General features: G+C 44.6%; 3 protein-coding genes across 6 annotated transcripts; 2 read left to right on the forward strand and 1 right to left on the reverse strand.

The window, feature by feature from the left end:
- Positions 1 to 27,760, reverse strand: atp8b3 (ATPase phospholipid transporting 8B3). 4 transcript variants are annotated; one of them, XM_076039374.1, is made up of 31 exons: positions 27,316 to 27,760; positions 14,120 to 14,310; positions 12,936 to 13,071; positions 12,800 to 12,869; positions 12,222 to 12,284; positions 11,884 to 11,975; positions 11,669 to 11,782; positions 11,337 to 11,435; positions 10,570 to 10,634; positions 9,849 to 9,921; positions 9,521 to 9,591; positions 8,750 to 8,841; positions 8,472 to 8,630; positions 7,159 to 7,247; positions 6,868 to 7,061; positions 6,559 to 6,767; positions 5,709 to 5,740; positions 5,135 to 5,291; positions 4,643 to 4,831; positions 4,386 to 4,498; positions 3,816 to 3,983; positions 3,320 to 3,431; positions 3,142 to 3,217; positions 2,945 to 3,071; positions 2,679 to 2,865; positions 2,351 to 2,574; positions 2,177 to 2,260; positions 1,594 to 1,818; positions 1,042 to 1,180; positions 658 to 788; positions 1 to 459 (listed from the first exon to the last, which is right to left on the reverse strand). In XM_076039374.1, the coding sequence occupies exons 5-31, from the start codon at positions 12,244 to 12,246 to the stop codon at positions 259 to 261; spliced, it is 3,447 nt and encodes a 1,148-aa protein (XP_075895489.1). In that variant the 5' UTR covers positions 12,247 to 12,284; positions 12,800 to 12,869; positions 12,936 to 13,071; positions 14,120 to 14,310; positions 27,316 to 27,760; the 3' UTR covers positions 1 to 258. The 4 variants fall into 4 exon arrangements, with proteins under 4 accessions (XP_075895489.1, XP_075895490.1, XP_075895488.1 ...); XM_076039375.1 differs by having other exon boundaries at positions 12,800 to 12,872; XM_076039373.1 differs by lacking the exon at positions 12,800 to 12,869.
- On the forward strand, positions 18,637 to 21,554 carry LOC142897187 (uncharacterized). The gene is made up of 2 exons (XM_076039313.1): positions 18,637 to 18,838; positions 19,031 to 21,554. Exon 2 carries the CDS (start codon positions 19,035 to 19,037, stop codon positions 20,016 to 20,018), a length of 984 nt encoding a protein of 327 aa, XP_075895428.1. The 5' UTR covers positions 18,637 to 18,838; positions 19,031 to 19,034; the 3' UTR covers positions 20,019 to 21,554.
- Positions 21,787 to 27,424, forward strand: LOC142897226 (uncharacterized). Its single transcript, XM_076039377.1, has 3 exons — positions 21,787 to 22,360; positions 22,771 to 22,924; positions 26,111 to 27,424. Exon 3 carries the CDS (start codon positions 26,145 to 26,147, stop codon positions 26,874 to 26,876), a length of 732 nt encoding a protein of 243 aa, XP_075895492.1. The 5' UTR covers positions 21,787 to 22,360; positions 22,771 to 22,924; positions 26,111 to 26,144; the 3' UTR covers positions 26,877 to 27,424.

Genomic DNA, 27,760 nt, shown 5'->3' on the forward strand with positions numbered 1-27,760 from the left:
ACAAAAGCCTCAGACTAAAACGGTGAGTGATTGCAGATGCTTTGTTAAAAGGAATCAGATTCTCATGGATGTTGTATCTTAGATAATTACCAAAGTGAATAAATAGTATTAAAGCGATGCATGCGTACAGTGAAATTCCATTAAAAAACGAATTTAGTTAGTTACATGATATAATCACAGTCTATATACATACTGAAAATGTCTAAGTCATAGTTCATATGTATGCTAGAGGAGGACTCTTCTGCCCACTGCACAAACTCAGCTGTGCGATTCAGTGGCCGTGTAGCCAATGGTCACTTTCTCGTCCACCGACGGCACCGTGCTGCGCAGGCCGCGTCCCGGGGAGATGAGGCGTTGGGGCCCCGCCCCCTGAGAGAGGGCGTAGGAGGACCGGCGCAGAGACGATCCCCGGCTGCGATTGGACAAGACCTCCACCGGCACGAGGGACGAGGTGTGGATCTGCATCACAGCCAGGTGAGAGTGAGGGAGCAGGTCAGGAAATCAAAATCAACCAATCAAGCACTCAGGGTTTTATTTGGATCAGGTGACTAGTCAAGGTAGCGCCCCTGCTGGAGGACAGAGGACGCACACAACTGAGAAAAATGAATGAAAGAATTCACATTCTCCCATATAGTTTTGATTTTATACAAGTCTCACCTTGTGCTTGTCATGGACCTTGAGCACGACATTAAGAGCGCGTGCTGCCATGGATGGTAAAACGGCAACGCAAGCCGTGAGCAGTGCCGTGAGCCACACCATCGGGTGGCCGAAGGCATTTTCAAACACACCTGACGATCAAAACAAACAAACAAACAAACAAACAAAAAAAAAATCACACAAAAGGGAGCAGATCTGTTCACGGTGATTATGACACATCAGACAGAGAAACATTGAATCGTCTTTAAAAAACAGACACTGTGTTTGGTCAACATTTGTTTTGACATTTACAGGGTTTTTAATGCCGAGTTTGAAAATGAATTTCAGCCCTTATGGAAAAACCACGGCATCCATAAGCAATAGCACAGATGAGCAGGTCAGTACCAATGAAAGGATAGTCGGCGGGAAAGCGGCGGAACAAGACGGGGCTTTGGGTGATCTTGGCGCACAAGAAGTAAAACCCCACCGAGGCAAAAATGGAGGCTAAATTATACTTGGTCCAGTATTGAGTGACCAGCACGACCTGGAAAAACAAAAACAACACATTATCAGGGGGGAAAGCACATCTGATGTCTGATACATACACACAGAAACAATCATTTTTGATAATAATGATGAAGCTCTGTAATAGTCAATGTTTTGTATATGTTTAATACAGAGTGGATCTTCTCCTTTATGTCAAATCAATAAGAATTAGACGGCATGTAATGCGGTCTGCGGTGTATTGATGGAGCGGTCTATAGGCTTTACACAGAAATGGCGCTATGAGTAACAACACAGTAATTACTTAAAAAAACCCTGTTGTGTTATGGATGGACGACAAAAAAACAAAAACAACAGATTTTAAAACAGAAGGGAATGTAAACGTATGGAAGCGAACAGACTCCATTAGCCTGAAGTGCAGCACAGAAAATGGCTGTAAGCAGCGCTGCTGACCTCTGTGGTTGCCGTAAACAAGGCTGACAATGAGACGGTGACCGCCATGGTCTGGTAGGCCAGCGCCGAGTCGTAAAAGACCCCGTACGGGATGAAGAAGTAAGCGAGCGAGGCGTAGATGGCGTGGAGGAAGGACGCCAGCAGCACCAGGGGGCTGGAGAGCTCCTGCCTCTGCCCTGACCTGTACAGCTCCGGCCACTTCAGGCTGCTCTCCGCACTCACGTCCTGCAGGACAGAGCATCAAGGGGGGGAAACCAGTGTAGATGAATGAATGAAAATCTTGATTTTCAACTTAAAAAAAAAACAAAACAAAATAACACAATTAATGAAAAAGAAAAAAAAAAGAAAAAAAAAAGCATTGATCTCCTCAAAGGTGTTCAAAAAGGAGTAGGAGGAAGCAAGTACATATTCACTCATACCCTCTTAATTATATAATAATCATGCTCCACATAAACAATTTCGATTATAAATATGATCATGCCGGAAAAATAAATCTGCACCAAAAATTTTAAAATGAAACTTTCTTCTTTTTCATTTTTTTTCAAAAAAGGCCACAAAACTTCCTTGTGTTTAATTGGATCACCTGTTCAAGGTAGGCCACGAGCACGATTGGCACTGATGTGTAGAACATGGTGTAAAAGGCGATGAACCACGTCTCGTAAACAGACTGCAACACAGGGAACTCAAGTCAATCCCCACACGCACACGCACGCACACGCACGCCGTGTCAGGACCGAGTCACCGTCGCGACTCTGACCTGAGCGCTGAAGCCGGTGAAGAAGCCGAACCAAATCTGCGTGAGGGCGAAGCTGGCCGTCTTGAAGAGGAAGTAGCGCAGGAAGAACGACATGCGGCGGTAGGACCAGCGGCCGTGCACCAGCAGCAGCCTCTGCAGGAAGCGGAACTGCGACAGGGCGAAATCTGCGTTCTGCACCGCCTGACCTCCCTCCACCCCGGCCATCCCGACGCCGATGTGAGCCGCTGACGTCGAGAAACGGACGAGAAACATCGAGTCAGGAAACACTTTGGCAGGCCGGAAAAACAGCAGCTTCCTCCTGCAGCGCTTTTCATTGGACTCAACTTACTTTTGATCATGTTGACATCGTTGGCGCCGTCGCCGATGCACATGGTGAGAGAGTCGGTGTGTTTCCTCACCAGCTTGACGACATCGGCCTTCTGTCCCGGGGTGACGCGGCAGCACAGCACCGACTGACACTGTTGGGCCAGGCCCATGAAGGCGGCGCCCCACTCTGGCCTCCGCTCCAACTCTGCCTGGAGGAAACGTCAAAGCTTTTGGCCTGGACCTGTTTGAAAACTGGGTGCACATTTCCTGCCTGTCCATCGCTCTTACCAGCTCGGGTCCGGTAAGGACGACGGATGTCTTTGCGCCGGGCCTTGCCGTCCTGTCCACGGCCCACATGTGCGGCTGCGCTCCTTTCAGGGACCTGATGGCTGGGTCCGGCGACTGGAGTATCTGTCTGCAGAGGCAGATTAAAAGGTCATTTACAGAATGTGAGTGTGCGTGTTTATTCTTGTACCACTGGTCACCTCAATTCCTGCCACTCCAGTAACCTGGTGTCAGGATCCAACAGCTTGCAGGAGTAACCGATGTTCACGGCCGTTTCTGAGAGGGCGATGGGAAAAAAATGAGGAAAACAGAGAGAAACTGGGAGATCATCACTTGTTATCTGCGTGTGTTGCTGCAGTTCATCAGGTTCAGAATCACCTTTTTTGTCCCCAGTGAGCACCCAGACCTTCAGGCCAGCTCGCTGCAGCAGAGTTATTGTCTCAGGAACTTCGTCCTGAAGTCGGTCCTCGATGGCCGTCACTCCCAGGAGCTGCAACACAAGCGCACGGGCCTTTACTTTCAACATCCCTGAAGAATAGAAAAACATCAGCAAAAACAAACAAACAAACAAACCAACCAACCGTGTTAGCAGAAAGTGAAAGCTAAGCATTTTTTGGGAGCAGGCTGTAGGCTTTGTGAAATATGTTTTCTGGGGATTTGAAGCATTTTCTGGATAATTAACTGTCAGGCTGCTATACTGGAATCAGAGAATTAACAAGGAAAATGAAAAATTTAAATTGTAGATTAATTTTCAAGCTCTAAGCGCAGCTTGTTAGAGCAGAGTAACTACAGGAGGACGTTGACCCCAGAAAATACGAAAAGAGAACATGAAACAAAACAGATTTTTTTTTTCCGAATTAGGAGAGAAGTTCACCTGCATCTCTCTCTCCATTTGATCGTATAGCTTTTCCAGCAGTGCATCGCACTCGTGGGTCTCCATGGCAGCAGACTCGGCCAGAGTTTCACTCCATTGCCGCCACAGCGCCTCGGGAACGGATCGAACGGCAACACACAAAGTCCTCAAACATGCCTGGGCGAAAGACTGAAGGCACATAAGTTTACACATTATTCTACAGGCGGCATAGTTTGGACAAACTGGTAGTTTGCCTGACCTTTCCTGGGCAGTATGGATGTCTCTTAAACGTAATAGTCAAAAAGTCTCCATTCGATGTATTTATGAAAAAAAAAGAAAAAAGTTTGATGATATAGAAATAGACTAAAAACACAATAATAAAAACAGTGGAAGAAGTTCATTTTTAAGGACGTGGGGGAAACGTATCTAACTTCTTTCCCTACCACTGTGCAAGTGAACTGGCCAAGGGTTTACTTCACCTAAGAATAGCGTTATATTTTCATATGAAAATGGAAAGGACTGTGTATAACTCAACCACTCTGCATTACGAGACATCAGAGAAGCATAAAATAAGAAGACGTGACTTTACACCTCCAAGGCTGCTTCAATCCTCTCCTGATTTGCATAGCCTCTCTGCAGCCTCTCCATAATGACGAGGTCCGCCCCTTTACAGTACAATTTCAATCCGCCCTCTGGCTCCCGAACTGTGAGGGAAGACAAAGCAGTCTAACTGGATCGTTTATCCACACAGGCCTGGAGAACACCTGAAATAAATGCAAATGACTGCAAAAAAAAATGAAGTTTCAATATTTTGCTCATTAACGCGAGTCTGGGGTAGCGGCTCTGACCCAGCACAGACATGCGTCGTCTCTGGCTGGTGAAATCCAGCAGGGCCAGCAGCTGGTACTGGCGGGGGATGCCGAGCTCAGACACCACGACAGAGTCTCTCGTCCTGGAGAGGAAAACCCAGCCCAGCTCCCGGGCTGCACCAACCAGGGCCTCCTCATCCGGGGACGCGGCCTGGTAGACTGGAGCCTCTGGCGGGGCGAGATCAAGACAGGAGGTGGGAGGAAGAGGTAAACACGCAGTCAATGGGAGGAAACAATTACAAAAAACTGGCAGTTAGAGCTGGAACAAAATACATATGATCCAAAGGTTGTGTTGAGTTTGGACAAAAAAAGAAAATTCTGAAATTCTACAAACATTGTCATTGGATGTCATATGGATGAAACCCAGAACCCAGTGGAAACACGAGTCACATGCCGCGGTTGGGTTCATGACAAAAAAAAAGAATAAATCAACAACTTAATATGAATTATGAAAAGAGACGAAGGCACAACCATTTTTCCACTCGGCCATGACGTTGTGACACAGGGACAGCGCAGTGAGGAACTGAGCGCTGACGGGACACTGCCGGCTCCTGATCTTCTCCACTAGGCGAGGGGCCGACATGAACAGGCGACCGCACGAGTACGGATTCCAGCTCAAGTCCATGGGCTGCAAAAATGAAGAAATGCACATTTAGACATCACAGTTCACTCACGATATGGATTCAGAAATAAAAACTGCACGCATGCATGAAATGATTGTGTTTCAGTTCAATAATATGAATGTATATGAATTTCACAGTGATGGGAAAAGTTCATTCTTTAAAAGTGAGCACTTTTCACGAAAGCTGCAAACGGAGGGTAGTAAGCTGTCTGCTGGTTATGATATATATAACCTTGTTATGATGTTCTACTGGAGTCAAAAAATATATAAAAGCGAAAGGCCTAAAATCGGTATAACATGGAAGCTTTAAGGATGACGTTGATTCAATTTATGAATTAAAATGAGTGTAAATTATTATGCTGAAAAGACAGAAGTGACGCAGGGAAGCAGGTTTTTCAAAGAAAGAAATGTGAGAACATCCACCTCGGTGTCCTCCGCCCTGACCGACACATCACCTGAAAAGTGAAGAGAGGAAGTGGGTCAGACATGTGACATATGGTCGATGGGATCATAAGAGGGTTTCGACTCAGCAGGCAGGAGTCGGTGTTAAATATTTAGCAGCTGGGCTGCTGGGCGTTAGATATGAACATGTTAATTGTCTGCCGTTATGTGGTTCAAGGTTTATGAGAAGCCAACTCCCGGGAGGCCCCCGAGAAACACTCACGCCCAGCCCGTATCAAAGCAATGCTGCAAAAAGCAATAGTTTATATAAACGGCTGATTAGAGTCTGCGAGAGTGAGCTGTGTGGAATTAAAAGATGCTGGTTTTCCAAGCAATTTTCCCAAACTGTTGGAGAATTAAGCACTATCAAATCAGACTCCTATCACTCTCTCCCATTAAGGGCAGTGCTTAAGCAATAAGTTTGAGAATTGCTACACTTTTGACCTATTTGCCTCAGAATTAAACCTAATATCAGCACTAATGAACTGTTTTTCTTTTGTTTTGTTTTTTAGCAGAGATCCAGGTTGCGGATTCTCCCTTCATCACTACAAGTAAAGAGAATGGCGAGACTTAAATAATGAAAAAGGAGAAAAGGAAAGAATTCTCTCTCTTTCAGTTCTGTGAGCAGTATGAATGTTAATTTCCAGCTTCTGGCTCAGCATGGGGTCAAGTAACGATAGCATGTTTTAAAATTAATCAAAGGGGTCTGGATCAGATTTTCTTCTGGGAATTTAAAAAAAAGAAAGATATATCACATGGAATTTAAACTTTCAGATCTTTGAAATGAGCAGGTCGCGCCGAGAGCCGCCAGGCGCCGGCGGGCAACAATTACCGTAGATCTCCCCGGCGATGCAGCACTGCCGGAAGAGCAGGCGGTTCTGGGTGAGGGTTCCCGTCTTGTCGGTGAGCAGGTAGCCCACTTGGCCGAGCTCCTCGCTCAGCGAGGTGCTCCTGGCCTGCGCCGGCGAGTCAGTCTCCTGCCAATACATTTCCAAATCCCAGCCAATAAACAGGCTGTGGACCGTGTGGATGATCTCGAACCTGTGCAGGGTGCACACGCGTGTATTAACACGCATCCATCCATCTTGGCTGGCATAAGCGGTGGGGGGAAAGAAAAAAAACAAAAGAGTTGGAGACTAACGTGATGTAGAGGGCAATGGGCATGGCGGGGCTCAGGAGAATGATGTAGCCCCAGAAGATCAGGAAGGCCATGTAGACGGGGTCGGCGTTCACCACCAAGGGAGCCAGAGGGCCTCGAGTTTTCACGACCCAACTGGAAAAGAAGCCGCAGCCGACGGCAAGCAGCAGGGCCGCCAGCAGCAGGAACAAGATAATCTGCAGGTCAGAGAAAAAAAAAACCTAGCATTAGTGACACTTTGTGGGGACCAGAAGTCCTCTGCCATCGCTCTTCTCCTGCCCTTCGCCAACTCACCGCGATCACAATTCGGTTGAAAACTTTCTCCATCCGCGTCCTCTTCGTTCTCAGCTTGCCGCAGTTCCGCAGGATCTTGGTGTCGGCGCCTGGCCCGGAGAAGAAACGTGGCGGTTAAAAAGCAAAGTGCAGCAGAAACTTGGGAGCCCAGCCCGGCGGCCAGCAGGGTGATGGATCAGGGCCCGCGTGTCACGGAGTAGCTGCTGCCGTTCCCCCGAGCAAGATGCTGGATCCCCCTCCGCTCAGTGGGTGTCTGACCCCGCTGCCAGGGGGTCAGTGGGCAGAGAGAGTCTACAGGGATCAATAGAGTACAGATCATCTTGTCCAGTGTTGATGTCTCCTTCTTTTTTTTTCACACTCACTACTAGACGAGAGCTGCTTGATAAAAAAAACAAAAAAACAAACCCAAACATCTCAGAGTCGCTGAGAGTCAGCGTCAAATCTTCGAAGCCTTCCACAGAGGCGAGAACTTACTTCCAACCACTCCACCGCCACCGCTGCCGACAACAACAACAAGTCAACCTTGATGGGCGCATGAGTGAAAGCGGGCCGCTGTCAAGTGCATGACAGCGGGGCTGGAGTTATAATCAGGCTGAACTGCGGTCAAACCAATAGACAGTCCCTGATGAACGGTATAAAACCCATCTCCAGAAGAATTTGATCTATTGATCGGGCGTTACCAGAACTGAAAGGGTCAAAAGCAGCGAGATCCATGACACCTCCGCCTGGTCCAGTAATATCCGATCAATGATCACTTAAAAGACAGGAGGAGCCCGTAATCTGCCCGACGGTTAACGGAGTCCACATTTAGGACGCGGTGGCCAGAGTTAAGTACTGTCCGTAATGAAGAGCATAATGCATTCCACATAATAAAATTTGTCATTGAACAAAAAAAAAAAAAGAAACCAAGTGGAGGCTGCAGGAGAAGGTGAAGTGAGGCGAGGTCAACACGTAAATATTCAGTATTAACCAAATACAAAATCATCTTACTTCTGCAATTTAAGGCAGCCTATGAAAGATCATCTGCATTCAGCTGCAGTCTTCTTCCTTCCTTTTTTTTTTTTCTTAAATGCTACAGTCGTCTTCTTCCTTCTTTTTTTAATTTTTTTTTTTATAAATGCTGCAGTCGTCTTCTTCCTTCTTTTTTTATTTTTTATAAAAAAAGGCAGTTAGAGGTTAGTGAGGAGCCACTTTACTTTGCACGAAAAACTATACGGCCCTCGCCAACAACGTCTCGCGGCAATCGGAAGTCGGCGGAAATCAATGTCAGTATCTAATGTTTTTCTAAAGTGTGGAAAAGTGGCCGCGCGTACCGGCGTACACGACCAGTCCATAGGCAAACTGCGTGTTGCGTAGGACTGTTCCCCTCAGGAGGATGTGCTGATGGTCCAGCAGGAGACACTGGCCCCTCCAGTGCAGCTGGCCGTGGAAGGTGTACAGCTGATTGTTGGGCTCCTCGCAGAGAACCAAACCTGCAAGAACGGAGGGACGGACGGAAGGTCACCGGCTGTGTGTGTGTGTGTGTGTGTGTTTCAGTTTGGCCATGGCATGCACAAGAAGTTCAGCAGGCACTTATATTTTGCGTTTTTACCGTTGAAAGCGGCGAGAGCCTCCTCTGTGGGGTGGGAAGTCAGCGCGTCGTGCGTGGCAGGAAGCGCCTGTCGATACTTGAGGTTGGTCTCCCTGAGCGAGGCAACATCACAGCCACTGTTCTTCATCTGCACCAAACTTCTGGTTGACTGACATTTTTTTAAAACTAATATTTCATTTATTTTTCTTTGGTATGATAATTGTATTTCTGATCACACCCAATTAAATAATACCAACAAGCGAGAACAAATTTCCGATCATTAATGAGCCTTTATAGGACAAAGAAAAATTAAAAGAAAAGCACTCTGCTCTCTATTGTTTCAAATACAATTTTTATCAATAAGCAATAAGCTGAAAAACTCTTAACTTGTAAAATACATCAATACAAAATACAAGTCACAGTTAGTGTCACATTTCTATCAATGCTGATTTATTAACTTTCTATTTCTGTTTGTGAGTGCAGCTGGTGGCCGATGATGGAACGTTGCAAAAAAGTTAAAACCAGGTCTGATTCATTGGCTGACTGATTATTTGTTACGACTCTACACTCAGAACACAATCCTTTTCTGGACCATGCGCGTGTTTACGGCCATATATTAGACTCCGACTTGTTTTAATATAGTGGATTTAATGCGCCGGCCCAACTATCATCCTCATGAATTCAATCCGCGGGTTGTTTACGATGCTCCAAAGGATGAATCACTTTAAGGATTCTGCAACTGCCTATAAATTTAACTGAACTCTTAAACGAAGTGAGGCTGTTCTCCCTTACCCATCGATATCAGCTGTCTCCACGTAGCACAGACTGTGGGGCTCGGAGCTACAGAGGAGGAGAAGGTCAGCCTGGGTGGAGAGACGGAGAGAGCAAAAGAAAGGAGGCGAGTCTGAGCTGAAGGTTACCTGACACACACACACACACACACACACACACACACACACACACACACACACACACACACACACAAGCAGCTGCAGCACATTTTTAGTATTTCACACTTGCACGGCTTCTCCTGTGTATAAAACAATCGTTGCAAACAGCGATCACAATTTCTCTGTGTGTCTGTCTCTGTCCAACCATACATCCATCCATCCCATCTCACAGGAATAACTTGGTCTTTGTGAATCCGCAGCACATCCCCGACCATTACATCCTTCCACTCCGCATTGGTGAAACTACGAGAGAGGACAGGAGAGCGCACAGAGAAAAACACAAAGCTGAAAGGGGGATTTTGATGTGTCGAAATTTCGACAAATCTGTTTGCCGCATGATCCTCAACTAGCAAAAACAAATTTAAAGTGCAGAAGTAATTAAGTGCATTGGATTTTCAAGGCATCTTCAATGTAAAAAGAGAAACTCCACTGCTGCATTTACAAACAAAACCTCAAACAAAGCTTCTAAATTTTAAAACAAATGTTATAATTTAACTAACTGACTAATTGAACTTTTAATAATTTTCACAAACTATTTCCTTCCTATAGAAAAATGTACTTTCTAGAAATGTTAATGCAACACTAACAATAGTGAGCTGCCTCAACTGTTAGTGTAAAGAACAGTGTAAATGTAGGAAGTCTGGTGCAACACGCAGGAAACTCTGAAGAACTTTATGAAAAATCTGGCAAAGACTCTGGTCGTATCTCTTCTTTCGATCGGCGGTGGCCACGCCGTGCATTTGCCCTGCTCTAATGCACAGGGGGCCCATCGAGTGATTCGGCCATTCACACTTCATTTGAGCGTCATTAGGGGGCTGTTTCAAACTGGAGCCGCGACCGAGTCCTCGGAGAGCGAGCGAGCGAGAAAGCGAGTCCGTCTTTTGTCCTCACCTCTGGGAGGCCGTCAGCACGTCGCACAGCCGGGAGTTAATCTGGGAGTCGCTGCGTCTCCTGGCCTGGGAGAGAGAGAGAGTGAGAGAGAGTGAGAGGGAGTGAGGGAGAGAGAGAGAGAGAGGGAGAGAGAAAGAGAGAGAGAGAGAGAGGATAAACACGTGAGAGGAAGGCGACACGGAGCGTGGCAGGGGAAGAGTGATGGGCAGGCCGTGCCTGCTCGTACGGGTGGCTGGGTTGGTGGTTGGTGGTTGGGGGAGGGGGTGAGGGGTGTCGGAGGGGGTTGGGCGTGGGTAGTGAGGGTGGCCATGAAAGGTTGAACGGGAGAACGGAGGGAGGAGAAACGCCATTACGGGGCTGCGCAGTGACACCAGCGGGGAGATTTACACCCTCCACTAAATGATTAGTCAATAGAGAGGGGTCAAGCAAGCATTTCACCCAGAGCTGTTAATGACCGTAACTCAGCCATGCACTTAACCAGAGAATCCTCCATGCAAAACGCCGCGCCTGCGTTTAAAGGGGGAAAAGCTTTAATAATAGGAGGGAGAATTAATGTCACTGCGAGAAGAGCTGCAAGACGAGGCGGCGAGGACAGGACAAAGAGTCAATGAGGACAAGGAAGGAGAAAAAGGGGCAGGGGGGCCAGTCCATACTGTACGTGCACACACACGCGCACAGTATCAGTATGCTAGCGTATTTGTGTCCATGCTAATTCGTGTGCTTCACTCTGAGGGGAGCCATCCCAGGCCAGAGACGAGACTCCTTACCAAGTCAGTGGCCAGATCTTTCAGGCCTCGGACGCTGAGAACCAGGATGAGAGGGATCATGCTGATGTACCACGGTATGGATGAGATCAAGGGGACGGACTGCAGCGCCGGACACAAGCACAAAGGAAACATGTTCAGCGCTGACGGAAGCTCAAAATGTCTCTCTGCTATTGGAGCAAAGTTGAGGCAATTAATCCGATTAATTCAAACAGATTCATTTTCCCCAAGTGTCGCTTTATTAGATATCGGAAGATAATAAGTGTATCCAGTGTGACAATAGGTGCATCACTGACTCATAAGCACGATGGAGGCCGCCGAAACCTTCATCTGACCTGCAACACCACCATTAGGAGGAAGTAGATGTTGGCCACTCGGTGGAACTGCTCGAACAGCGTCATGGGAAGGAAAGTCAGGGCGGAGTACTTGTGGCTGCGCACCAAATTGTCCTGGCAACCGAAAAAGGAGATGAACGCAGAGGGAGAGAGTCTCAGGAGAAACATTAAACAGACTAAACGGCTTCACGCCTTCCTGGGGGAGGAAGACTCACCGCTTGTTGCCCCCGCTGGAAGCACAGAAAGGATTTATTCTGCTTGTGCTGGTGGTACTGACGGTTTTTGGCCCTCACTTTCCACGTGAGGCCTGTGGGACACAAGGCTTGTTTGCGTAAATTTGCACATTCAAAAACCCAGTTTGGAAAAACTCAATCCAACGAGACATGCCGACGCGTATTCTTCATCGAGGCGAAAGATTACGAGCACGTTTTTGTTCATGTTCCTCATTTGAAGAAAATACTTCGATAGATTTCATAGAGAGTTTAATAGAAATTCAATTATCGTCAAGGTCAGTAAAGTAAATGAAGACAAAAAAATCTGAAAGGTTACACACCAGATTCCAGAGTTTTCCCGGCCATGATGCTGAGTGGACTGCCGAGTGCAATTCCTGGTCATGCTGTGTGAAAGAGGCGTCATAAATACCTGCCTGCCAGTGCTCCCATTTCCACTGTCATGCATCGTTCTTGTTACTTATTAAACAATGTTTCCATGCCCACGCTCGCCACAGTGCAAGAGAGGGAATATTGAAAACCAGTACTGCCGGCTGGAAAAAATTTCCGCCCCGATCAGCTGACCCTCCTTGATTGGCACCAACGAAACAGCACTGATAAAATTCAGAGGCAAATTTGGGCTAGATTTTCCATACGGTAAAATTCTGATTAAGCTCATGACCGAGAGCTGAAGACCTGCTGGGATGACTGAACATAATAAAGCAAACCTCATGACCGTCACGCTATACTCTCTTGAGTGTCACTTGGCAAATGTGAGCGAGGAGGCGTTTGTTTTTATCTATACATACAATTAAAACAAGGTGAGATTATTTCCTGATTTGATTTCAAAGGACAAGCTGCAAACAAAAAACCAACCAGCCAACACCTCGCGGCAAAAATGAAGCAACAAAGTCTTATTTACCCGTTTGCCCAGCTTGCACTCGTCCTGATCATCCAACAGAGTGAAAGAAATCACGCGGCAGGGCAACACCCTACTGACCACAATCAGACATTTGTCTTTTCTCTTCTTATCTTGAATCTTTACAGGTCAAACTTACCTATTTGGCTCATTTCCTTCTTGGCTTCCCTGTACCTTTAACCTGGTTTGACATAATGCAGCCCCGCCTTGCTTCCCGCTCCCAGGTGGAGGTTTTACAGACTGTGCTGCTCCCTGTGCACCTGGCAGGTGAAAGACTGGAGGAGGGGCGAAAACACACATTATGTCATTGTATTGCTTTGTTTTCTGTAGCTATCATTCTGTGTACACATGCACACATGCACAAACACAAAGACACAGACACACACACACACCTTTCAGCCGATGGGAACAAACTATCACACTTTGCTGAGGGGTTTCCGTGCCCCAGAAAGTCTAATCAGCACGACTATGTTGCTTTACAACAGTGGCAGGACTGCTTTGCGTTATCTTTTTTTTCCTCACTCTTCAATATAAGTTATTTGTTAACGTCTCAGACAAAGCTTTGAACAGGTCTGAAATGTGACTGAAAGGACGTCTGTGAGCTTGTACAAGAGACACTTTTTTTTGTTGTAGGACTACAAAACTTGAGTTGCATGCCCAGCAGTTTTTCCTGCAGTTCACCCAACTGGCCAGTCCTGAGGTGTGCTGAGATCTATTTGGTAGGGTTTTTAGTTTTAATTTAAAGTCTTGCCTCCAGTAAATTGGGCCTCAGGGACTTGTAAACCAATTGTTCATTATTACTAATACAACAATCAGCATTAGTAGAAAGACAAATACCACTGAGGGGATGATGGCATGCTTTCCAAAACACATAGTTTACCTATGAGGGAAAAATAGGAATTGTTTTTTTTCAATGTATTATTATTATTATTATTATTTCTATTATTATTATTATCAGTAGCACCAGCAGCAGCAGCAGTAGTAGTAGTTTTATCTCAAAGACAGAATGAGTTTATCAAACGCCTTGTTTTTTTGTTTTCTTATCATTCTGATGCCACCTAGTGGAATTAAGAACCAACTGCAGTCTGGCGTGCAGAAAGGTCAGGAGATGTGGATTTGACAACAATAGTCTACCAAAAAAAAATCTCTCAGTGTCAGTTAAATGTGTTCTTTGTGGTTTAAAATGACTTAGTCTCATACCTATTTCCTATATGGGGAGGGTGTTGCCCACAAATGCCACATACCACGCTTTGCATCTATTGCGTTATTTATGTACACGAGCGCTAGTGCATATCTGGGGCGATCTCTCCTATCTGTTCTTACAGCTGGGCTGTTAGAGCACAACGGTTAGCGGGATGGCGAGGTAGCCTGACATTGGCGCTCCATCCACAACGACCGTCCGCTCCTCCACCGCAGTCTAACTGACACCCAAAGAGCTGTCAAAGCCCATGACGGTAGGCACGTGGGAGTGCGCTTCCACTCCCCAGCCAGCTGCCTCGTCTCACATTTGGCCCCTGTAAGTCATTAAAATAACAGAAATTGTGTTACATGTTTGAAATAGAGATGAAATCAAAAAATAGATCAGGTGATAGACAGATTTATTTATTTGCTGTTAAGATTTCAGATGGTGGAGGACGCAGTCAGTGGAATTTAAGTTGAAAACTACCATCACCCTAAACAGATGACCGTTGAGCCGCCAAAGTTAGCAGAATTGAAACATAAAAGTTCTTATTTTTTCAATTTCAATTTCAATTTATTTAGGACAGCCCCTTGAGATGCAGCATCTCATTTTCAAGGGGGTCCCAATACAAAACACACATTAGAATAATAAACAAAAGACACAAAACATATTGCTCTCCGACCTCCACAGCCCCCAAGGCCCCCAAGCCCTCACCCACCTAATCACAAGCTCTCAAATAATAGGTTACAGTCAGAGGAAGAAAACCAGGAACAATGCAATATACACTGTATGAATATGCACATACATTGATACATTCACACATCCCTATTACAAGGCAATACAATACAATATGAGGAGCATCCAAGTACCATTACATTTTTGAATAATACCAAACGATAATAATAAAACAAAACACAACAGCTTAAGTGGGAAAATAAATTTGATCTGAAGATTAAAAAAAGTTGATGGAGCTTTGTATTTGAACTACCTGCGACACGTTTCTCTATGAATCTTAGGGACTGTAAAAAATGGTGTCGTCGAATGTCTAAGAGGATATGCAGATGTATATTGGACCAGGAACTGTTTTATTTTTTTTTTGCAGACTTAATCTTCATTGCCAAGAAAAATTTGTCCGAGGGGAGAAAGTGCAACTAACCTCTGCGATTGTGAATTGAAGTAAGCAGCACACTACCTCCTGCAATTCAAATATTTTTTTCAAAATCCTGTTAAAGTAACCCTCCCTAAAGCGGTCAACTCATGCATAATGAAAAGACAGATTAAGGTTCCTTCATTTTGTCTCAAAGTTACCGCCACAGTTGACAAGGGTCAATGGAGGATCTATCACAAAACCTTTGCAACCCAAACACACAGAGGCCAAACTGCTCACAGCACAATGAACCTTCACCTGGCTGTAACTGTGGTACAACCCTGGCCTGACACTGACTTCACAGCACCGGTGTGAATCAGGCGTGGGAGGCTCGTCGAGACCTCTGCCACTACTCTTAATGTTTTAATGTGGTCCCCCTTGTGAATCACACTGCAGCAGAGATGATGCTCTAGGCGCTTGCTGAGGCCTAACTTCCTGCACATGGTGGTTGACAGCTCGCTCGAACTGGGAATCAGGTCAGTAAGTGTTAACCTCAACAGCAACAGCGCTCCCCTTATAAACTTTGACTAGGCTGCTAGCAAAAGCCGAGGCAGGCTGCTGGTCAGGCCTCCACGAGAGAGGACTTTCCATGCAGTTAGAGTGAGAGTGCACTCTGGGTGAGGAGCGAAGGTGCGTTACATAACCAAATCAAAGCTTACGGGAACTAGATGATTAGACTTAACCCCCACTGATGAGTCAACTCTCGACTTTCACCCAAAACAACAATGTTCCACAGCATTCAGTGGAATGTGTAGGCAGACCAAAGCACACACAAATTAAATGAAAGACACAACCATATTTTTCACTGCGAGACGAGCACGATGCATTTATGGTGTCGAAGAAAAGGAAGAACTGAGAGATCAGGACGCTTCAAAATGTCTAACTGCCCTAGAAGAACTTGTTTATAAATCTCGGTCTTGGAGACCCCCTGAAAGGCAACATGAAGAGGCTTCCCTGCTTCAACTGACAGCACTGAGGGGGTATCTCCGGGTGGCAGCAGCGCTTGTTAGAAGTCTTGACTCTATCAGCCCAGTGAAAGAGCAAACGTGCTGGCTTAAATCACTTGCAGAGCCAAGGAACTCAATCCGAAGGAGGGAAGACAGCTCTGGTGCTCCCAATGCACACACGTTTTATATATTCACAGGTGACATTTCAAGCTTCCTACCCTTCAGTCTGATGACTTAATAAGACTGGAAAATTGTCAGTGCAGCGAAGGCCTCTCGCCCCACCTAATAAAACTCAAAGTGAAACATTCTTTAGGAGGATGATTCAGAAGTGGCACAGAGCATAGCAGTATTTTCCATGACAATGTCGATGGAAAAGCATGAAACGGGTGACTTTACCGAGTCATTCTTTCCTTTTTCAAAAACAAAAGAATGGGACAGCACGTTCATAGCAAATGAATGACGCTGGTACAGGATACGAGTGGGAGATGCACGCTATGGTATGTTTTCCCCTTGTAACATGGTGCACAAAAAGTTCTTTGGTCTGATGGGTCAGCGAACACAAGAATTACAACTTGACGCAGCTGTTTAAGATGTCATAACAAAGCTAAAGGGGCTAAAAGCATTGTGCGTTGTGCAAACCCTGATTACACCAATACAACAAACAAACCGTTTTGCTATTCACCAGATGTTTTTAACATCTGTCCAGATGGATGAGTCCCTAATAGTTGGGTCATCTATTCAGCAGAACAATAACCATGATGTCAATAATAATAATAATGATAATAATAATAATAATAATAATAATAATAATAATAATAATAATAATTATTATTATTATTATTATCATTATAATTATAATGATAATAATAATGTTTTTAGGTCTTCTGTACAAACTGGTGGGAATATACCTGCACTCAGAGGTTGTGCAACATGAAGTCAGGATGTGGGGTAGACCACTCTGCTCAATGAGAAAGTAGCAGTGATGAAAAAAAAAAAAAAACACAGACCCACCTGTGTGCACTGTGCATTCTTTGATCAAGAGCAACGACAGTTAAAATCTGCTTTAAAAGAATCAAGTATAACGGCTAACAGCCCGCTATAAATATTGTACTTTTACACAGTGGGATATTTATAATTGCAACCCATCTTGCCACTATGTTGTCCATGCACTTTGCTTTGTATTTTGATATATATATGATGGTGTTTTAATCAGGCAAAAGACAACATAAGCTGGTACTGTCTCTTTTTTTCTTTCTTTCTTTTTTTTTTTTTTTTTAATAAATGTAAGGAAGCTCTCTTTACCAACTGCAAAAACATGGCTGGCGGTGGTTACATAAAATGAGTCAGACAGAAAAACCTTGAAGAATTTTCAAGAAGTGTGGCATGCTCAGAAGACATTCCCCTTCTGAGCTGGACAGCCCCCACACTGTGCAAACTGCAGTGCAACTCGTCAATAAAGTTACCATCAGTGTAGCCTTGGTTGCTGGTTTGGAAGCTTTTTTTTTTTCCTCCAAGTTTGCGCACTCTGGTGCGTTTTAGGGGGATCCCCACACAATCTGAAAGGGGTTTCTTCTGCAGTGCTAATTCCAAAACGATAACTGTCATCAATAACATGGGGATGATGCAATCTCTTGAAACAGAAGAAAAGGAAACCATTCTGTTTGCCTTATGTTTGATAAACAATGCTAGAGTAGTGGAAGCAGTGGAGGGCCCAAAGACACTGAATTAGACATTTTGAAGGAAAGATGGTGATAGTTTCACTAGACACACAATCACTGCTCTGTAAGAACATTGATTTTTTTTTTTTTTTTTTTACGCTACTTGTTCATTAAATAAAAGGAGAGACAGCAACTCAACCAAAAGGTTCACTGCAGTGGCCCAGAACACAATTACATGTTCATGCATGGTTGATCAAACTAGTTTTTTTTTTTTTTTTTTTTTTTTTTTTACAAATTTCTAATCAAATTAACATTAAAATAAAATTTAAAAAAAGTCGAGATGATGGTAAAATGACAAATATGATACGATCCTTTACTGCAGTCAGACCTGTCATCCGCAGGACAAATGAGGTTGTACACGATACAAGGTCAATTGTTTTGCACTATTATTTATTGGGTCTGATTTTTCAGCATTCTTCATTTAATTTAAGGAAAAGTGAACGGAATCAAGGATGCTGGGCAACCATTCTGTTGCACAACTGACAACTTTGTATATGAATAAGTTGTTAAATTGGTAGTTTAACTTTACTGTATTGTTGAGCTTGATATCGTCGGTGTCGTTTACTGTAAATTAGTTTCCTCTCACTTCTGGTCTATTCGGTTGTATTAACATAATATGCAGCCCTCATGGCTGCATATTATGTTAATACAACCGTTATATTAACGCTTCTGGTCGCTCTGCAGATGATCACACATTAATGACTCAAGGTTCACGTCAGTCTCTGTAAGTAGGGCGCGCGGTGCAAATGTGACTCATTCCGGTATCACCTGTTGGTTTGAACTCGACCGCACTCTCCGCTCAACAGCTTTTGACGTTGCCTGCACGCTTTCCGCGCGGAGGTGCAAGACCTCCCACCCTGATTGGCTGCATGCTCTTCGGCGCTGCCCCGAAAGTTGCCTCTCTCCGGCGGCGCGCACACGCACGCAAACACCACAGGCCCCGTATACGCAGGCTGAGCCGATCGCATCAATTCAACATCGGTCCCCTCCGCAGGCTGCTGCCGCCGCTAGAGCGTCACAACAACGGACAGGTGTCGTCCATTCATACAGGTCAGTGCGGCTCGCCGTCTCATCCCCAGGGTTGCCAAAGTATCGCTGCAAAAATAACCAATGTGCAATATCAAATATTTCGCCCGCTCTTAATTCCTCATTCATTTAACTCAGAGACTTAATGGCACAAAGGCACAGATATTGTTGAAAGTTAACTGTTTTTTCCATTGCTCGATTTGATTGCATGTGTAGAACGATGTCAACACTGAGGAGGCCTGGTAGCCCCGAGCCGGCTGCTCTGTACGTGCCCTCCTCCGCCCCCTTCCCAGCTGAGAGCTTCATCAAACCGGATCCATGGATCCCCACGATCCCCTACCCGGTGACGCGCAACCCACTCATGGCTCAGCGTCTCCTACGTCTGCGCGCCGGGCGCAGCTTGGGCGGCATCACGCGCCGCAAGCGGGAGATGACCCCCAGCGACAAGAAGGACGCCAAGTACCGGGATAAGAGGCTCAAGAACAACGAGGCCGCCAAGAGGTCCAGGGAGAAGCGGAGGTTCAGCGACCTGATGAGGGAAGGTCAGCTGCTGGCGCTGAGCGACGAGAACGCGCGGCTGCGCGCTCGTGTGCTCAGCCTGCAGTACCGCAGCGGTCTGAGCGCCGGTGGGAGCCAAGGCTCTGTCTCGGCTCTGTCTCCCTCCGCCTTCCTCTTCCAGAGGCCGAGGGTGGTGGGTGACGGCGGGAGCCACCAAGGCTCCGTCCTGGCTGTGAGCCAGCACGACACCTACCCGTTCGGCGCGCAGTTTCCATGTTTTGGCCCGAGCAAAAGCGTCAGTGATCCAAAGAATTCCCACATGTGCGGCGCCCAGCGCGCCTTCCCGCCATCGCCGCCAGGGGCCCACATCCACTCGCACACGGCCATGTTTGATGGAGGGAGGCGGCTGGACCCTGAGCACTATCCAGTGTCGGGTATCCACTCCGACCCCTCCGTCAGAGCGTTCCTGAGCCCTGCGGACGGGCCCCTCTTCCCGACGCCGCTGTCCCAGGCTTGGCTGACGCCCCACCGCCCGGCCCTGCTGAGGAACCCCCTGCTGCTGCCCTGGCAGCCTCCACACATGGTCCCGCCGCTACCGCACACCTGCCCGCCTCCTCACTTGCGGGAGAGACCCGATCAGCGTCTCGGCGTGGATGCGCAAAGTCACCTGTCCCACCTGGACATGAAGCTCGGTCCCGGCGTCTAGAGCAGCGTAAGATAAAACCTAGTTAGTGCAGGGTACTTCGGGTGATGCGCAGGTGCTTAAAAATAGACAATCATGCAATAAAAGGCAATATTTTTGATTGTTTTTTTCTTTAGAAATAGCCCAGCTGAACGCGTCACTGGGAGGGGAGTATGTTTGCTGCTGCACTTTTAACTCGCTGATCACTGGTTGAAAACTCGGCAGCTGAGCCTGTGAAACTGATTCGGTAATTTCCTCTGATTGTCGTTGCGGGCACATTTTCATTCAGTGGAAATCCAACCGTTTAACTGACTTCCGCCGCGGGAAAGCTGGTCACGTTATTCTCTTGCTCCGTGACCATGCAAAAGAAAAACATTTGGAATTAATTTCAGATAAGTCCTCAGATTTGTATTATACTTTTTATTTGACGCTTACTTTGAACTTTTCATTAATGTGGATCTAAATCAATACCACATTGAATTAGTTGTGGACATAGAAAATACCCTCTAGATTCTCACCAGTTTTAGTTGGATTTTTATTATTTGTATAAAAAGCTTTTTTTCCCCCAAATAAAACCAAACCAGGTCTAATAAGTGTAACCTCAGCAGTATTTTTTTTAACGTCTAGTTGGAAGAGTCAATTTATATTTCTCTATTTTCAGTCTTCAAAGCAAAAACACATTGGAACAATGCATAGCTAATAAAAGGAAAACTTAAATGGTGACAACAAGAGACAAATACCAGAAACGTTACAATATGTGATGTGTATTTAGTTAGTTACAGGGTTATGTAAAGTTACATGGGGAATAGTACAAAAAAGTTAACTGACAAGCAGTCAGGACCGAAAGGAGAGGGGCTCTTTCTTTCTTTCTTTCTCAATGTAATTTCCAATAAGAATCCAATAACAAAATCACACTGACAAAACTTTTCATTGGTGTTGTCAAACAAGCCTCAATATAATAGTCTCACTGACCACACAAGACTGTTTGAGAGGGGGAAAAGTCTTTAAAAGAAACCTCTTCTACGTCAGTATTCCTATACTGACTATTCCAATTGCTTTTAATAAATGCAGCGTTGTTTTTCTGTTTTGTCACTCTATTCATTTTAACAAAAAAACAGACAAAAAAATTATAATAGTGAGGTGAATCAGTGTTTTTCAACCACTGTGCCAAGGCACACTAGTGTACGGTGAGATCATGTCAGGTGTGCCGTGACAGTTTATCCAATATTACCTGATTGGTGGGAAAAAAAAAAAAAAAAGAATAATGGCATTCTAATGTGGAGTGCTGTGCTTTAAAGGGAACGTGAGCCGGCGTTTCCTCCCAGGATATCAGCTTTGTGTGCATCTAAACCGGTTTCACAGGTTCCACACTGACTGAGTACAAACAAATGAAGAAACTATATTGCTGTTATTAGGCTATAAAGTGTGATTTTTCATAGTTTTGGTTGGTGGTGTTATGGGATTATTTTCAATGTATAAATAAATGTGCCGTGGCACAAAAAAGGTTGAAAAACACTGCGGTAGATCGTCCATGGCAGATTCCACCAGCAGAGGGAGCAACAGTACCCATCCATCCATTTTCCATACCCGCTTAGTCCCGAGGTCAGGGTCACGGGGTCTGCTGGAGCCTATCCCAGCTGTCTTAGGTCGAAGGCAGGGGACACCCTGCACAAGTCGCCAGTTCATCGCAGGGCCGGAGCAACAGTACAATACTATATTAAAACGTTGACCTGAGCGAAGTAAGGAGTTCGCCTCAAACCAGTTCGCCTCAAACCAGTGGTAGGCCCAAGAGTTCTGAGGGGTAAAACATAAATCAAGTAAGTAATTCTGTTAATTGTTTCCACACAAATTAATTATTCTTTATATAATTAGATTCTTTAATTGTCAGAAGATTTTGCACACTTGGGTTTTTTTTTTATTATTTGGAATTGATGCCGCACAAATGTCGGCTAAGACGGCTGCTTACAAAATGTCAGACAATTAAATCAATAACAGTTGGCCTCAGAGTTAACCGTTACTGTCATTTCTGTTTAATGACAGATCATTTTCACTTTTGTTTTGAATTCTAATTAGCTTTTCGTGCTCTGCAAAAGGTCACGGTTCCATAAGTAAACATGGCTCTTGAAATACCATGAACTGAATTGCACTTCATCTTAACATTAAAACTCAAAAACCACGTCGAATGTCTGTGACAAAAGGCATGAATTAAAATTCCAATTCAAAATTTTAATGGTCGTCTAAAGGAACTCTTTTTTATTTTATTTTTTTTTTAAATAAGATTAATACACAAGACGAATGACTGACTGAGGACACAGCGACACATCTACGATGAGAAGTATAAGCACTTCTTTTTCTGAGAATCAGAGGTGAAAAAAGATTTAAACCACACTTCCAAATAAATACGCTATCATATCAGGCCGCCGATCTCACTTACTGTGGCTTAGTCCTTCACACTCACGCTACTGCTACAGCCATGAAGTAAGCAGTCGCTGCTACTGCATCTAATCGCATTAAAGTCAACATGCAGCACCTGCCGTGACAAACGGCAACATCTTGCAGAGACAAAAACACAGAGCGTGAATGCGGACGACTGAAAGGCGGGTAACTGCGTAACTGTAAAAAACAACGGCTAGCGTGCAATGCGGCAGTGTGGGCATGTGGCGCGTGGTCACTTGTGACACAACACCACAAAGTTCAGGGGCTGCTGTTATACAATTTCCACAAGACAGAGGGGCGGATGGTCCGATGTTAAGACAGGAAGATGACATCTGAACAGGAAGAAAGGAGGAGGGAGGTGAGAGGACAGGAGTGAACATCAACAAGACATCATCAGCCACCCACCGCTAATTTGGGGAGAGGAGAGTTTCTCACTCACAGTTGTCTATCATTCGAGGGCAAGAGCAACAGCCCACTGACGACTCAGTCTGAAGGTAAGGACTTGAAATCATTTTCACATAACATGTAACATTTTGCATCATTTCACATGCATGGAAGCCGTAGCGGCGACCAAAGTAAACGGTTCCGAAATGTTGTGAACGCCGCATAGGATGAATCAGTAAGGAGCATCAAAATCTGAGTCAAATCTGAAAGCACACCACCACAGAGTCGAGCTATCACATTAGCAGATCTGTCTTTAAACTTGAAGAAATTAATTTTGTAAACTCACAAAAAGAGAGAAGATGGTTTTAATGTGTAATCGACTGGGACTGCAGAGGTGGTGAGGAAGGAAAAATAATGATACTTAAATTTGGTGTGAAACAAATCCATTTTTTTAAAAATCATAAAATGAAGTTGTGGATACGACAAGTGTGGATACTACAAGATCATTTCATCCAATATTGGTGAAAAAGCATGCACGGGCTAAAATACAAATTTGCACGGTATTTTTGCAACTAGGATTTTAAAATTTGTTGTGAATTTTGTTGTGAAACGTGACTAATTAATAAAAAAACAAGGGCATTTATTCAATCTAGAAATCACACAAGCAAACATTTGCAGGTTAAAAAGTTTAGTCTTGCCTCTGCTAAACACACCAGAAAAACTCCCATTGAGTTCTAAGATGATGGCCGGGGCGGTGCGTTTTTCTATTCTTATTATATTCTTCTTAATCTTGCACTGGCTTCATCAACCACCACGCCTCTGAAAATTCATAATTCATGTATAGTTTTTAGGGGCAAACGATTTAATGATCATTGCAAACATGTTCCGTATACTTAATGGAAAACATGGTAGACATTGAAACTTTGGGTAACTGGGTTTAAGACGGTGGACCATTTAAATAATGTTCCACTGACAACATATAGTCAGTGCAGACTGAAACTATTTTATCTGCGTATTCGTTTGCCAATACTCACATTAAAGTTACATTTCACTGCAGTTAAAGATGTATCATCCCATGTGAAAAAAGAACACTTGATATTTTCAATTGTATAAAATTTATAAATAAACTTCCCATTATATATGGTAACGAAAAGAACACCAGATATGATGGCGCTATAGTGCAATGCACTCATCTTCAAGGAATTTATGCGTTAACTGAAAATTCAGGTCAGGCACTGTGGTCAACTTTTTTTTTTTTAATTCTCTTGAGAGGGATTTCATATGTGCTTATTTCTCCAATGGCAGTTTATAAGAGTGACGCACACAGTATATTGAGGTGAAACAAACCACAAAATACTGACTGACCAACATTATCTTCCACAGAGATACGGTAGTTATTTTAACAGTGGCTATCATCGCACACAGCAACAAATTGGCAGATGTATGGGAAAACAGATAGACGCGAGAAAAAAAAAGCAGAAGTTGGACAGCTTCTTACTGAAAAGCAGGCTGGCTATAATTAGTTTTTAAGAAACAGGTGCAGCAAGTGCAGAGTGCAAACTTTGGCTGAAGAGAAAATTCTCCATTGAATTTTTTTTCTCTCTTCCTGCAGCAGCTTTTGCTTAAAGGCCGATTGTCACATTGAATAGAAAACATACCCTTTGTGTGTGACGCACACACACACACACACACACACACACACACACACACACACACACACACACACACACACACACACACACACACACACACACACACACACACACAGGTGTGCGTGCTTCCACAGACCAACAAAAGCAGACACAGAGTCTGCCTTCGTCCTGGCCACAAGTCTGTGTATTTTTAGCCCAATGCGCCACCTCGTATATGCTGGCAGACGAGGTGCAAGGTCCCTCTCAAGGCTTTGTTTGAAGCCTCCATCTCAGCCTGCGTGTCGAAACATAACCGCACACTCAGGTAATGAGAGGAAAAGGGGACCAATGGTGTCAACAAGAGACATTCAAAAACAACAGCGACAACCAAACAAGGAAGTGCTTGGGCACCACTGCAATGCAAAAAAAAGTCTATATATTTATTGGTTTACCTTTTCCCCCAAAGTGTAAAAGAATCAAGGGCACAAAGTGTAAAGTGTGTTGTAAAGTGCCATTACAGCGGGAGAGATGAGGTCAAACAGAATTATCAGGCCAAATTCTGTCGGTTGAGACGAAATAAATTTGGCGCAATCACTTTGGCACCTAAAATCACATGCTGGCGTAAAAAGCAACTTCCTCACGACACAGAAAACACATGCAAATCAATATGTCTAAAATACCACAACAGCAACTGCCCCAAGCATGCTCTTGAAAATGAATGCATGCTTGCTTTTGTCAGATATGTGCCAATGGATACGATCAGTGGGCCACAACCACCCCAAAGGGTAACGGCAACAGCACATTTACAATAAAAACACAAGTCCACTTTCTGCTTTTGTCTACTCGATGTTTCCCGTCACAATTTCTCATGTGGTCTTTGGGGGAGGGAGGTGAGGCATTGGCAGGAAGGGTGCGGGGAGGCTTTGGAGTGGTTCAGCATGCAAGAGCGAGGTGGGTGTAAGTGTACTGTGGTAACCCCAGGAGCATTTAAAACTATAAACCTATAGTCGGCATAGTCCAAGCTATACAGGTTATTGATATAAAAGACTTTAATGTACTCAGATTTTTACCACGGAATACATTAGGAACTGAACAGAATTCCCCTTTTTTTTCGCTACATGTTTTAAAAATTCAGCTCATGAGAAGTGTTGACACCTTCTCAAAGCTAGTCCAATGTCCAATGTTCAAATTTAAGTTATCGAAGCATAGATCAGTTAGAAGGTGGTCTAGGTTTAGCAATCATAAAAAAATCAATAAACTGACATTTTGTGCTCAAAGGTGACTGAGATTGTCACTGTGTGAATCAGAGAGAGCCCCATAGTGCTTCTCAAACCTGAGTAACCTCCAGAATTCAAACAAGATCAAATCTACACTTTGTTTATTGACCACATGCATCAAAGTGTGGTCTGCCATGGCAGAGGCTTGGAGCAGGATCAGTGCGAGTTTGTGTGTCTCAAACTAAGATAGTAATCGAGAACTTCTCATCATGAGAACAACTTTTTGACATCCCTGTAATCCTAAATGGGACAGTGGTTTGTTAAGGCAAACCAAGATAAGACAAGTTCAAACCAGAGTAAGATAAGGTCTCCATTATACAAGAGGGAAGCAACCGTTTCACTAACCAACCAAAACAACACTCTCTGTCTACCCATTTCTTTCTTTCAGCCCTTTTGTTGGTGGTACACCATTAACTTCTTTCATGGAGTCCCTGCAGTCACCTTTTCACGCACACCACGACAGCCGCACCGCAAACACCGACAATGACCCAATACATCGGGGGTCCCGCCGCAAAAGAGAGTTCATACCCGAAGAGAAGAAGGATGCCCTCTACTGGGAGAAACGTCGCAAGAACAATGAAGCAGCCAAGCGTTCACGGGAGAAGAGAAGGATAAACGACTACGTGCTGGAGAGTCATTTAGTGGCCCTGAAAGAAGAAAATTCCAGGCTCAGTACTGAATTAATGGCCATGAAGCTTCAATTTGGCTTGGCTCACCCGACAGCCTACTCAGTACCCCCGCCCAATCATCTGCAACACTATGTCCAAGGCACCACAGCCACCACTATGCACCACCCGTTCCACCAGAGGGAAAATTACTGGCGGAGCAGAGAGTCTGCTTTGCAGGGTCAACAACAGCCAAATCCTGTTTTCATCCCTGCATATGGTCTCCATGCCATGCGGGGATTTCCTTACTTAAACACACCTGCTTACTCTGGCCTCCTTACACCCTTTGTTATCCCTCAAAATCTGATCCCTTCATCGCACCCAGGAGCTCCTTTAGTAAAACCAACACCAAAGAGGGCGATCTCAGATGAGGAGGAAGAGCAGAAGGTGCCAGGGGTCTTGTCCATGTCCAGCGCTGCCCGACATTATAAAAACACCACCAGAGCAGATAGAAAGGGCTCTCTGCCCAGACAGTACATGTCCAAATGATATTACCATGGATAAACAGTACATTTACTGAATGTGCACACTCAAATAAGAGCTGTTTCTGTTCTCCCAATGTACTGACAAACATTTTTACTGGAAATGTGAATTTTTGTACATATCACACCCACAGAAGAACCGTTGAAATGTGCAGGAATGCATTGTGTGTATTCAGCGTAGCTTTGGTTTAACAGTAGGACGTAGTTAAGACAGCAGCAGCAGCTACTTTATGTCACAGGCATTTCCTTAAGAAAGAAAACCTAAATTTTTCTTTATCGTGGTCTATGACTGTAACAAAACCTGATATGTCCCTTGACACTCATTACTTTGTGTTGTTTGATGTCCTTTAGCAGTTGTGTACTCAACCAGTTGAATAAATGCAGTTGAAATAAATGGAAGCTCACATTGAACACATTATGGTGCTAAGATAGCAGACATACCTTACCTTTGCAATGCCAGTAGAAGAAAATGCAGCAATCCTCCACATGCGACCATATTAACGTTGAGTTTTTTTCACCATGTCATTGTGTCTGTAAATAAATAACTGAACAAAAGACTATTATTTTTTGCCTGTTGTCTTGCAAATTGGGCATAAAGATGTCAGCTTCTGTTGACTGTGCGAACTAACTTTAATACTAACTAAACAATATCAACAATGTCATTTGAAAAGTATAATTGGGCCTACAGTTCTATTATTTATTTATTTTTTTGACAGTTGTAAGTCGAAAGCGACATGTTACCTGTCAACACTGCTGTCTCAGTAACAGACGGAGAGAGCCAACAAACATACACATAGCGGCAGTTGCTGTAGAGATCAGCTGGTATGACCATTTAGGATACTGGCATCAGACTGTGGCTAACGAGCCAAAACAGCAGTCAGCGCAGTAAAA

Source organism: Nelusetta ayraudi, unplaced genomic scaffold, assembly GCF_046127955.1.
Source record: "Nelusetta ayraudi isolate G7.1 ecotype Tasmania unplaced genomic scaffold, CSIRO-AGI_Nayr_v1 ptg000059l, whole genome shotgun sequence".
Taxonomy (NCBI): domain Eukaryota; kingdom Metazoa; phylum Chordata; class Actinopteri; order Tetraodontiformes; family Monacanthidae; genus Nelusetta; species Nelusetta ayraudi.